General features: G+C 41.7%; 1 protein-coding gene across 3 annotated transcripts in view; it reads left to right on the top strand.

Annotated features, from left to right (window-relative positions):
- Positions 1–12,621, top strand: part of MDH1B (malate dehydrogenase 1B) — a 32,538-nt gene that overhangs the window by 5,670 nt on the left and 14,247 nt on the right. For all 3 annotated transcript variants that reach the window (XR_009729932.1, XM_061382655.1, XM_061382647.1), the window contains exons 2-6: positions 658–770; positions 4,224–4,358; positions 4,546–4,688; positions 6,542–7,038; positions 11,908–12,049. Coding sequence is in view for 2 of the 3 variants with exons in the window: in XM_061382655.1 (XP_061238639.1) it covers positions 658–770; positions 4,224–4,358; positions 4,546–4,688; positions 6,542–7,038; positions 11,908–12,049 (1,030 nt within the window). In the remaining variant the exon portion in view is untranslated. The remainder of the gene's footprint in view (positions 1–657; positions 771–4,223; positions 4,359–4,545; positions 4,689–6,541; positions 7,039–11,907; positions 12,050–12,621) is intronic.

The following is a 12,621-nucleotide window of genomic DNA, read 5'->3' as shown; positions in this document are numbered from 1 at the left end:
GTTGATGACTGCAAAATCTATATCCTAAGCCATTACATGAGGCCTTCTCTTCAGATTTGAATATGCAGCTGCCTGATGGTCATATCCACTCAGATATTCTACAGACATTTCCAACTGCACTTGGCTATAATTGAACCTTAACACCCACAATTTCTCTAGTAAGGTCAGGATCACCTACCCACGCCAAAAACTTATCCCAGACTCTAGACTCTTCTCTCTCCCTCCACTTCCACTTTCCACAGCATTCCTGCCACACATATCAGATCCTCCAGTGATTTTACCACTCCTCCCTTTACACTTTGCCTTTTTGTTGCTGCTAATGAGTCATTCATTATTAGCAGTTCATGCTTAATTAGTAACCTGGCAGTCTCTTAGAGGATCTGAGGTCTAAAATAGAACTGGAGGAGAATAAATATTCTTTAGTCTTTTTTTGCTTTCTACATTTTATTACTTATGATTCTGCTTTCCTATGAAATTCATTTTATTTTGCCAATATAAGAAAAATCAAAAGTTTATGTGGTGACAGTTTAAGCTATAACTCTATATAAATTATATTGTAACTGTGTGATTAATTCCGTAATTATATGACAAATGCTTGGGACTACATGATAATTTCCATGTAATGAAAGAAAATGTTGCTAATTTGAACTCTTTTAGGTAGAGCTGATTGCCCATATTACGCGAAAGCAGAACTTCTGGCAGATTATTTACAAAAGAATCTTCCTGATTTCCGGATACATAAAATTACACAACATCCTGATATTTGGGAGGTAAGAGGCCTTTATAGTTTGTTAAACTCATGTACACATAAAAGTGTGCTCTGGTTTTATTAAATATTAGCTAGTGTATCAGATAGCTTTCCAGTATTGAATGTTCATGTACTATTGATATTTTGATACTAATAAATCCCTACTTCTCGGGGTGAAAACATTATTCATATTTCTTCCTAATGCCTAGTAGGACAAATGAGGCTCTAATCAATAAGTAGAATAAATTTGGCTGTTCTTTCTCCTATAAGAATCCATGTAGCCTGTATGTACTCTTTAACTTTCAATTCTCCTTCATATTGATTTCTAATGGCATGAGGGACTTGTTTACTTGACATGACCTTCATTTGAATTGAGATGGAAATTTAGGTGAAGGAGTTTCCTTTACTGGGGCGTAGTCTTGGGAACAGCATCCTGAGAAAGAACGAAGGTGGCAGGATTGTGCAGTGGGAGAAGTTAAACTGCCCTACGCACTAACGGGCTTCCCAGGTCACACTAGTGGTAAAGAACCTGCCTGCAAATTCTGGAGGCAAAAGACATGCAGGTTTGATCCCTGGGTCAGGAAGATCCCCTTGAAGAAGGCAGGGCAATCCATGCCAGTATTCTTGCCTGGAGAATCCCATGGACAGAGGAGCCTGTTGGACTATAGTCCATGGAGTTGCAAAGAGTCGAACAGGATGGAAGCAACTTAGCAGGCATGCACAGCACTGACAGGGAGCTCAGCTGGCCTTACAGGGAACTCTAAAGCTGGTATGACCCTTCAGAGATACCCCCCAGAATCAGCAAGGGGGCCAGGTTTCTATTCTCCAACAGCTAACAGTCATAGGATGTGGGCTGCCCTGGGGAAGAGACTTAACCTTAGGCAAAGGAACATCCTTTGGTTGAGGTCAATTTCCAGAGAGAAACTCAACACTGAAACATCAGTAGTCAATATACCGGGTGACAGAGGGCATGAGTGCCTTGGTCACGAAGGAGGAATAGGGACAACATGTGACAGGATTTGCTAGTTCAACAGTTGTACCTTTTTGGATCCACATGCTCCATATAGTAAGTTTCACACTATCTGGGAACAGCTCTTCCAGAATTCTGGTTAACTTTATAAGGAATTATTGTTGTTCAGTCGCTAAGTCATTTCTGACTCATTGCAACCCCAGGAACTGCAACACAGCATGCTCCCCTGTCCTTCACTGTCTCCCTGAGTTTGCTCAGACTTTTGTCCATTAAGTCGGTGATACCATCCAACCATCTCCTCCTCTGTCGAAGTTTAGTTAAATGACAGTAGCCTCCACTGCACATCGTTTCAGCACCATAACTGACGCTCCTCTCATTTCTCCTCTTCTGTCCTTTGTGGAGCCCCCTCACCCTCTGCAGATCCACGTGACTTAGTAGGTGTGGTGACTCAGACCTGTATCCTTAGCGGCCCAAGCCCTCGTGTCAATTCCTTTTTCAGGATGTGACTGCTGTGCTTGTCCATTTGCCGAAAAAACTGAGCAAGCCACTACCAAGGTGTGCAGGTATCAGTCTCTCAGCTGGTGCCTGCACCTTCGGTGGGTTGTTCCATCCCCTAATCGCACTGCTAGATGGTACCATACATGACAGGGCCAGTGGAGCCCCTGGTTACGTGCCCAAAGCCGTACATCCTTTCCTCTGAAGTGGGCTTCTTGGTTCAAAGTGATGTTATGCAGGAACCATGTGGTAGGTTCAATTCAGTCACTCAGTCATGTCTGACTCTTTGTGACCCCATGGACTGCAGCACGCCAGGCTTCCCTGTCTATCACCAACTACCGGAGCTTACCCAGACTCAGGTTAAACATTTTCAAAGGTGTTGAACAGGGTGCTGGCCAAAGTCTTATAAGCAATAAAGGCAATTCTCTACCCAGAATATATGTTGATTAAAATCGAGATGAATCCCTTCTCTTTCCAGGGAAGAGGGATCCAATGTAATCAGACTACAACCACCAAGAGGTGGTTGTAGTCTTCAAGGGATAGTGCCATTAACAGGAAGTCAGCATTAATGGCAGTAGCAATGGCTGCATTAGCTCTGTTGAGTGATAACTTGTTTTCTTGGGCCGTTGCATAACTTTTTCATGTCTCCATTGTGCCTTCAGCTGTCTAAGTTTTCTTACTGCTGGGGTTGCTTAGTGCTTCTTTGACAGTAGACGTTCTCTGGTGGGCACTGTCCCATCTTCTTTTATTTCAGAATTCTATCATCCCAGTTTCTAGGGGGTCCAGCTCTTCTATAACAGCGTGACCTTTAACAACCATGGCCCAGAAATGACAGCCACACGGGGTTTTCTCAGTGATGCTGAGACTCTTCTCATGGGTGCATTCCTTGTCACTCTGGTCAATGTAGTGTCCTCCAGGCCCTTCCAGAGGACACAGCGGGCTAGTGAGTTTCCAGCCCTCCATTGTAACATATCCACTGTAACGAGCCCATTTTTTTCTAAGCTTTTTCATCCCTTCTTCCATGATCTTTCCTGACAGTTCTGGCATTTCCGTTTTGTCTCATCCCTTCCTCAAAGCTTTGAAGAACCGTCCTAGCAACGTGTTAGCACACTCTTCTGAGTGTATCTTTGTCAGGGTGCACTCTTGCATAGAAGAGTGACTCGCTTTGGCAAACTCTCTCATCCAGGTTTATGTTCCACTCCTGATTCAGCTCCCTCAGGGGCCAGTGCTATACATACTCTCCCAGCTCTTGCCAGGACATCCCCATACCCCGCCTGCTGCTGAAGGCCTTGGAGGTAGAGTCCCTTTCTTCCAGATTCCCAGTACTTCACTGCTGAGCCTAGGTTGCAGCTGGAGGGACCATGGGGGACTCATCATGGTGAAAACGTCAACAAGGGAAATTCATTTCTAAGATGTTATTTGTAAGGTAGCCTCATTACGCACACCTCCAAAGGCAAGAATATTGCCACATAGTTTATACCCGTAGCAATGTTGCACTCTTTCTCTCTGCAGGTACTGTCATTGGAAGGCCTGGTGTGTGCAAACCAGATAATGATGATTTAAACTTTTTCTCAGTAAATATCAGAAATCCCCAGATAATTTTAGCTCATTAATTCAGTCTAAAAAATATAAACTATACTCACATATTTCAAAAGCAATATCAAATTTATGTGGCCCTAAGACCAGAGACAGCTCATACAAAAGACCATTTGAGTCAGAAAATTTAGCTTCTATTTTAAGCTAAACACTTGCACTTCAGGTCTGCTCAACTTTCAATACCCTTATTTGGTCAATGAATTTGAAGAATGTTCTTTCTTACTTGATTAATTTGTTACTCAACTCATCACTATTTCTATATTTGTATTTTACAGTTTAAAGATATCTAAATTTTATTATGTATACACAGAGGTGGTAAAAAAAAAAAAAATAGAACTTTACTGTGTGAACTCCTGAATTGAATTCTAAGACAGATGCAATGTGTGACTTCTCATGGACAATATCATTCCATAGGAGTGGCTGAAAGATTTGTGCAAAAAGAATAGGTGGAGTCACAACAAGTCCCCTATCATCTGGAGAGAGCTGTTGGATCGTGGAGGAAAGGGTTTGCTTTTGGGAGGATATAACGAGTTCCTAGAACATGCCCAGGTATAAAAATTAAGTTGACTTATCTGTCTAAAACATTATTGATTTATTATTGTATTTTTCAAACGTCTTTCTTTATAAGGTATTCTCTCAACTCTCTTTTTACTCTATTTGGGCTTGAAACAAGAACTTTCCATTATAGCCATTTTCAGCTATCCTGGTGTTGATTTTTTTCTTTCCCAATATTTAGCTTTACTATGGTGTCACCTCTAGCATGACAACTGAGCTGATGAAGAGAGTTGCTCAAGAAAACCTGGGGACACATATAGAAAAAGAGCTGGAAAAGGAATCCCTGAAAGGTCTTGTTAACCCCTTGCAGGTCTGGATCACCAGGTGGGACCGTCAAATCCCAGGATTTGTGAGACTGGCTTTTTATGTTAGAAAGGAAAAATGATGTGGAATTAATTATATAATGGAAGAATATCTGAATGTCAAGTTTGAGATTTGTATGTAGGTATAGCACTATTACAGATACACAGTATATGTATATGCATGCTGCTGCTGCTAAGTCACTTCAGTCGTGTCCGACTCTGTGTGACCCCATAGATGGCAGCCCACCAGGCTCCCCCGTCCCTGGGATTCTCCAGGCAAGAACACTGGAGTGGGTTGCCATTTCCTTCTCCAATGCATGAAAGTGAAAAGTGAAAGTGAAGTCGCTCAGTCCTGTCCGACTCTTCGCGGCCCCATGGACTGCTGCCTACCAGGCTCCTCCAGGCAAGAGTGTATATGCATATATATCACCTAATGTAGCCCCATATATGAGTTCTAGAGCTTCCCTGGTGGCTCAGTCAGTAAAGAATCCGCCTGCAATGCAGGAGACCTGGGTTTGATCCCTGAGTCGGGAAGATCCCTTGGAGGAGGAAATGGCTACCGACTCCAGTATTCTTGCCTAGAGAATCCCATGGACAGAGAAGCCTGGTGGGCTGCAGTCCATGGGGTTACACAGAGTCAGACATAATTCAGTGACTAAATCACCACCATGAGTTCTAGACTACATATAGTTTTAATGTGTATGTAATATGCATGTAATGCACATACATACCGAATCTAAAAGCAGCTTTATAGCAAAGATATTTACTTTGCGTAACTGTCTCCAGCCCTCCTGCCCTCTCTCTGTGTGTCTCTTGCTGTCTGTCCCCATACCATCCTTCCCTTCCCCTTCCTTTCTCCCCTCTCCCCCATCTTCCTGACTGCTGCCTTCTTCCTCTCCCACACATGCTAGCACCATCCTCATCCTTGGGTCTTCCCGATGCACTCATTCTCTGTAACCTCCCCTCCTCTCGCTCCTGCCCCTTCTTTCTTTTTCTCTTTCTCACTTTCATCACTCTCGCTGTCAGTGCTGGGTGGACACATTCAATGTTTGTCATTGCTTTTTCTCTCTTTCTCTGCACTGTGTCTCTCTCTGTTTCTTTTGCTGTCCATCTTATGATATCTCTCCCTGTCCTTTCCTCACTGCTTAATCTGTCTCTCACACTGCCCTTCTTACTGCTTATGTGTGTATCCTAATATACATACTCAGCTGAAAAATTATTTATTATGAAATATTCAAAATGCTAAAAGAACTGAAAATGATGTAATAACCATACATGAACCAAACACCCAGATTTAATATTTCATCTGCTTTAGATATTTTTAAAGGATTAAAATGGTACAGATGCTCTTGAAAACCCCATTGCAGCTCTCTCCAAATCCAGAATGAAAACCAAAAGTGCCCACATGTATTCCTGAAGTCCCCTAATGATAATGAGGTCGTTAGGGCTCTCATTATCAGCCGAGCTATAGAGTACTCAAATACTGGCTGAATTGTGGGTACAGATACATGACACCTTGCCTGTGTTCAACTGAATGACTAATACTTTCACACTTTCAAACATGAAATTACAGTAACATGACAGTTCTTTTAAATTTTGCTTTCTGCCTATTCTGTTTAATTGGAAAAGCCTTATAAACAAGTACACTTCTTACCTTGGGATTGTTTTCTGATAACCAAAACAAGAAGTTAGCAGTGAGAAATTTTTTGTTTTACTTTTGATTCCTGGCCTTAAAAAAATCTGTGCAGCTGTGTATGTCAATTTAAGATACTAATCAAGTATTAATCCACATGTAGAAAAATACCTATTAAGAATAGAGCCTGAAAAGGAGCCCAAGATTTACCCATTCATAATCTGGTTTTCCATTTTTATTAGTGCATCATCTCTTGCCTGCTACCATCTAATTCCCATCTTGACAAGTGGTGAAGTGTTTGGACCACAAATGGAAATCAGCATAAACCTATTTGACAATAAGCACACAGAAGAAAAACTCATAAGCCACAAACAAGAGGCTGAGGACCTGGCGTCACCCTGCCTCCAGAGTGTGTCCATCTGCACCCAAGCGGAAGAGGCCTTCCACGGGGCCCACGTGATCATCATCCTGGATGACCACGTGGACAAGGAGATAAACAGTCTGGAAGACTGCATTCGCAGCAGAGCTCCTCTGTGTCAGCTCTACGGATCCTTGATTGAGAAAAATGCTCACAATTTTGCCAAAATTATTGTGGGAGGGAAAACCTTTGTGAATCTCAAAACAGCTTTGCTTATGAAATATGCCCCAACCTTTGCCCACAATATTATCGCAGTGGCCTTGGGTGTGGAAGGCCAAGCGAAGGCAGCACTGGCCAGGAAACTGAAAATTACTCCCTCGTGTGAGTGAGCTCAAGTTTCCGTGTCTGGTTTTTAACAGATATCCCAGCAGCAGATTCCAGGAAGAACCTGTCCCCTTCTAAAATCAGTCAGGATATCAAAGTATGGAGCAGATGCCAAGAATTTCTGATTGTGTGATTTCAGCACTGTGCAAATATTTTAATTTTTGTTGTTCCGTCGCTCAGCTGTGTCCAGCTCTGTTGTGACCCCATGAAATGCAAGCTTTTCTGTCCATCACTATCTCCTTGAGTTTTCTCAAACTCATGTCCATTGAGTCAGTGATGCCATCCAACCATCTCATCTTCTGTCACACCCTTCTCCTCTTGTCCTCAATCTTTCCCAGGGGGAAAGATCAGGGGCTTTTCCAATGAGTCACCTCTTTGCATCAGGTGGCCAAAGTATTGAAACTTCAGCTTCAGCATCAGTCCTTCCAGTGAATATTCAGGGTTGATTTCCTTTAGGATTGACTGGTTTGATCTCTTTAGCTTTTATGACTAGCTGATCTTTTAACATCATTATAAAAGTTAAGAAACAAATATGTAATAAGATTCCTATTTTTCAAGTAGCAATTTGAAACTTAATATTCAATTTTTCCCCCCATGAGAATAGTTATCTAAAGTCATCAGTGTTTTTTAAAACATATTCAGGGCTCTGTTAAAATGGTCCCACCCCACTTCCTAGCTGTGTGACTTAGGGCAATCACTTAACCTTACTGTACTTTATGTACTCACCCATAAAATCAGGATGTGAGTACCACCTACCTCCTAGAATTGATGCCAAGACTCAAAGAGATAGCATTTTAGAAGGGCTTGGAGGAGTGTGTGGCACATGGTAATGGTTTGTAAGGATCAGTTCAGTTCAGTTCAGTCGCTCAGTCATGTCCGACTCTTTGCGATCCCATGAATCACAGCACACCAGGCCTCCCCGCCCATCACCAACTCCCGGAGTTCACTGAGACACATCCAGCAAGTCAGTGATGCCATCCAGCCATCTCATCCTCTGTTGTCCCCTTCTCCTCCTGCCCCCAATCCCTCCCAGCATCAGAGTCTTTTCCAATGAGTCAACTCTTTGCATGAGGTGGCCAAAGTACTGGAGTTTCAGCTTTAGCATCATTCCTTCCAAATAAATCCCAGGGCTGATCTCCTTCAGAATGGACTGGTTGGATCTCCTTGCAGTCCAAGGGCTCTCAAGAGTCTTCTCCAACACCACAGTTCAAAAGCATCAATTCTTCGGCGCTCAGCCTTCTTCACAGTCCAACTCTCACATCCATACATGACCACAGGAAAAACCATAGCCTTTAAACCATAGCTATAACCAAAGACTAGATGAACCTTTGTTGGCAAAGTAATGTCTCTGCTTTTGAATATGCTGTCTAGGTTGATCATAACTTTCCTTCCAAGGAGTAAGCGTCTTTTAATTTCATGGCTGCAGTCACCATCTGCAGTGATATTGGAGCCCAAAAAATGAAAGTCTGACACTGTTTCCACTGTTTCCCCATCTATTTCCCATGAAGTGATGGGACCAGATGCCATGATCTTCGTTTTCTGAATGTTGAGCTTTAAGCCAACTTTTTCACTCTCCTCTTTCACTTTCATCAAGAGGCTTTTTAGTGCCTCTTCACTTTCTGCCATAAGGGTGGTGTCATCTGCGTATCTGAGGTTATTGATATTTCTCCTGGCAATCTTGATTCCAGCTTGTGTTTCTTCCAGTCCAGTGTTTCTCATGATGTACTCTGCATATAAGTTAAATAAGCAGGGTGACAATATACAGCCTTGACGTACTCCTTTTCCTATTTGGAACCAGTCTGTTGTTCCATGTCCATTTCTAACTGTTGCTTCCTGACCTGCATACAAATTTCTCAAGAGGCAGATCAGATCTTTTTTTTTTTTTTTCTTTTCTGCTTCTCCTGTGCTCCCTTTGAATACAATTCATCTTCTGACTCTGTCTCATCCTCTTATGATTCTCGAGTCTACCAGCCCAAACAGTACTAGGAACAGAATCTGTTCCTCAGCTTGTGTTTCTTCCAGTCCAGCATTTCTCATGATGTACTCTGCATATAAGTTAAATAAGCAGGGTGACAATATACAGCCTTGACGGACTCCTTTTCCTATTTGGAACCAGTCTGTTGTTCCATGCCCAGTTCTAACTGTTGCTTCCTGACCTGCATACAGGTTTCTTAAGAAGCAGGTCAGGTGGTGTGGTATTCCCATCTCTTTCAGAATTTTCCACAGTTTGTTGTGATACACACAGTCAAAGGCTTTGGCATAGTCAATAAAGCAGAAATAGATTTTTTTCTGGAACTCTCTTGCTTTTTCCATGATCCACTGGATGTTGGCAATTTGATCTCTGGTTCCTCTGTCTTTTCTAAAACCAGCTTGAACATCTGGAAGTTCACAGTTCACGTAATGTTGAAGCCTGACTTGGAGAATTTTGAATATTACTTTACTAGTGTGTGAGATGAGTGCAATTGTGCAGTAGTTTGAACATTCTTTGGCATTGCCTTTCTTTAGGATTGGAATGAAAACTGATCTTTTCCAGTCCTGTGGTCACTGCTGTGTTTTCCAAATTTGCTGGCATATTGAGTGCAGCACTTTCACAGCATCATCTTTTAAGATTTGAAATAGCTCCACTGCAATTCTATCACCTCCACTAGCTTTGTTCATAGTGATGCTTCCTAAGGCCTACTTGACTTTGCATTCCAGGATATCTGGCTCTAGGTGAGTGGTCACACCATCATGATTATCTGTGTCATGAGATCTTTTTTGTATAATTCTTTGTATTCTTGCCACCTCTTCTTAATATCTTCTTCTTCTATTAGGTCCATACCATTTCTGTCCTTTATTGTGCCCATCTTTGCATGAAATATTCCCTTGGTATCTCTAATGTTCTTGAGGAGATCTCTAGTCTTTCCCATTCTATTGTTTTCCTCTATTGCTTTGCACTGATCACTGAGGAAGGCTTTCTTATCTCTCCTTGTTATTCTCTGAAACTCTATATTCAAATGGGTATATCTTTCCTTTTCTCCTTTGCCTTTCGCTTCATACAAGTGACAGAAAGTCCACTCAAAGAGACAGAAGTCAGACAGAGGGTATTTTCCCACATAACAGTGCAGGAGTAGTTCTTATTTTAGGCATAGCCAGATGCTGGAATTCAAATGATGATGTCAAGCCTGGGTGTGCTCTCACTTGGCTCATCACTCAGCTCGGCTTTCCATAGCTTTGGTCTGATTCTCAGACTGACTTTCTCTAAAAAGTGGCAAAATGGCCCCTGGCATCATCGTTCAATAACCACATGGGGGGAAAAAAATACTCTCTTAATTCTTTGTATAAAATCTAGCAAAATATTTTCTCATTGGCTGCACTTGGACCATGTGTTGTTGTTCAGTCACTAAGTTGTGTCTGAGTCTTTGCAACCCCATGGACCATCTCCCAGAGTTTGCCCAAGTTCATGTCCATTGAATCCGTGATGCTATCTAACCATCTCATCCTCTGCCACCCTCTTCTCCTTTTGCCTTCAATCTTGGACCATGTGCCCGTCTCCTGATTGGAGATCAGGAGATCTGTTCAATTCTTGTGATCAGAATAGGAGATTGGATCAACTGCTGTGATCCGAAATCTGGAATCTAGGTCTCGTACCCATTGATAGACTTGAGGTATGAGAACAGCTTTACCCAAACCAAATGGGCTGAAACTGGGGAGGGGTACCTTAAAGAAAAACCTGTATGCAGTTAAAGAAAAAAAAAAAAGAAATGTTAGGGGGAAAAAAAGCAGATGTCCACTGTAACTTTCTCTAGCATAACTTAAGGCATTTAGAACCATAAAGGGCCTTAAAGCTTACAAGAAAGATTCTTTTTCCTACTGCCTGCCTTTGAACACAACTCTAAGAGTGTGGTAACTGAAACTGCTGGAGCCGTTTTTAGGCCATGAGGGGAGGGCCAAGACAGTAACATCTTTGAGCTGCTGAACAAACACCAGTGTCACTGCCTACCTCGACTTATTAGTTGAGAAAAGTGAACTTCCAGTTAAGCTAAGTCAGAAGGATATTCTGTTACTTGAAGCCAACAGCAAACTTAGCTCATACATATGGGAAGAATTCTATCGCCATACTAGCAAGTGGTATGAAATGATAAGAAATTAAGTTTTTAAGCAAATAAGTTGATAAGTAAATGCCTTCTTTCCCCTTGGATACCTTTGTAAAAAATCCACAATTATTAGAATCGTATTAAATGCCAATCCCCATTTCTCTCTAACTGCATCCTCTTCTTTTTCTTCAAAGTACGTATCATGTTTTTAGTAGTTATTTTCTCACTCACTCCCCTCCACCCCCAGAACATTGCAGGAATTTGGGCTGATTTGTTTTCTTCTAAGCCTCCCATCTAAAAGTACCTCCTACATACAAGCTGATTCGGTAACTCTGTGGATTAAGATGTTCCTCGGGGGTCCTCTTAGTTCAACACCCCCATGTTGCAGGAAATGAACGCCATGCAGGGAGTCAAGTGACTTGCCCAAATTTTCATTCCAGTCTAGAATCAAGGACTCATTGTCAGAATCAAAGCAGATTAAAAAAAAAAAAAAATCCTCTTCATGGCAAGCAGAGTGTGATGTTAGGATCACAGCAGGGGTTTCATTTTCGGTAGCAGTTTCACTTAGGGAACATTTCAGTATCTCCTGAATACAGTCATATGCCCACACCACCCATAACCATTATTAAGAATGGCCAAACCCTGGCGATTAAGGAGATGATCCACATCATTTGCAGAGTTTTAAGGAGCATGAATCTGTCTGTTTTAAAAGGACCAATTGTAAAGCACACAAACAGGCTGCAGGCCATTTTTTATGTTATATTATTTTTTAAATTTCTTTTATTCACAGGCATCAAAGATGTGATCATTTGGGGTAATATTAGTGGAAATAACTACGTTGATCTGAGAAAAGCCAAGGTTTACAGATATGAGAGCGCTATCTGGGGACCTCCTCACTATTCACGCCCTGTTTTAAGCCTGCTTTTTGATAGGTATGGTATCTCTTTAAGTGAAGTATTCTAACAAGATTGAATAAACATATAATAATTGTTATAATCTTTTAAAAATCATCTTAGAAATCTGTGTACAAAAATAACCTGATTGTTCATACTCAGCCTCATTTATGCTTTCTATTGAAGAAGCAAATTCCACAGAATTTCAACCAGTCAGACCCCACCTCCAATTTATTTGATTTTGGAATTATGACTTTTTATATTTCAGATTATCCTTAAAGTGGTTCACATATTCCATTAATGTTATTGCTAAAGCAAACCTATATAAAGTGCTTAACGCAAAGACAGAGATATGTGTTCAAGTCAAAACTAGTTGAAACAAGCTTCGAGAATTAGGAATTTCGGTGAGCAGGTCCAGGCCAAGCTGGGTGCTCAGTCTCAGGAGAGACAGAATCGAGACGCACTAAGAAGCATTGTCTCTGGAGCCAAGCCACCTCGGTTGGAATTGTCATTCAGTCACTTATTAGCTGTGTGACTTTAGAGAAGTTACTTAGTGTCTCTGTGCCCCGATTTTTCCGTGTGCCAACTGGCAACAGTAACAGTACGGGCCT

The sequence above is a fragment of the Bos javanicus genome, chromosome 2, assembly GCF_032452875.1.
Source record: "Bos javanicus breed banteng chromosome 2, ARS-OSU_banteng_1.0, whole genome shotgun sequence".
In the NCBI taxonomy this organism is placed as follows: domain Eukaryota; kingdom Metazoa; phylum Chordata; class Mammalia; order Artiodactyla; family Bovidae; genus Bos; species Bos javanicus.
This window is presented reverse-complemented; position numbering and strand designations above follow the sequence as displayed.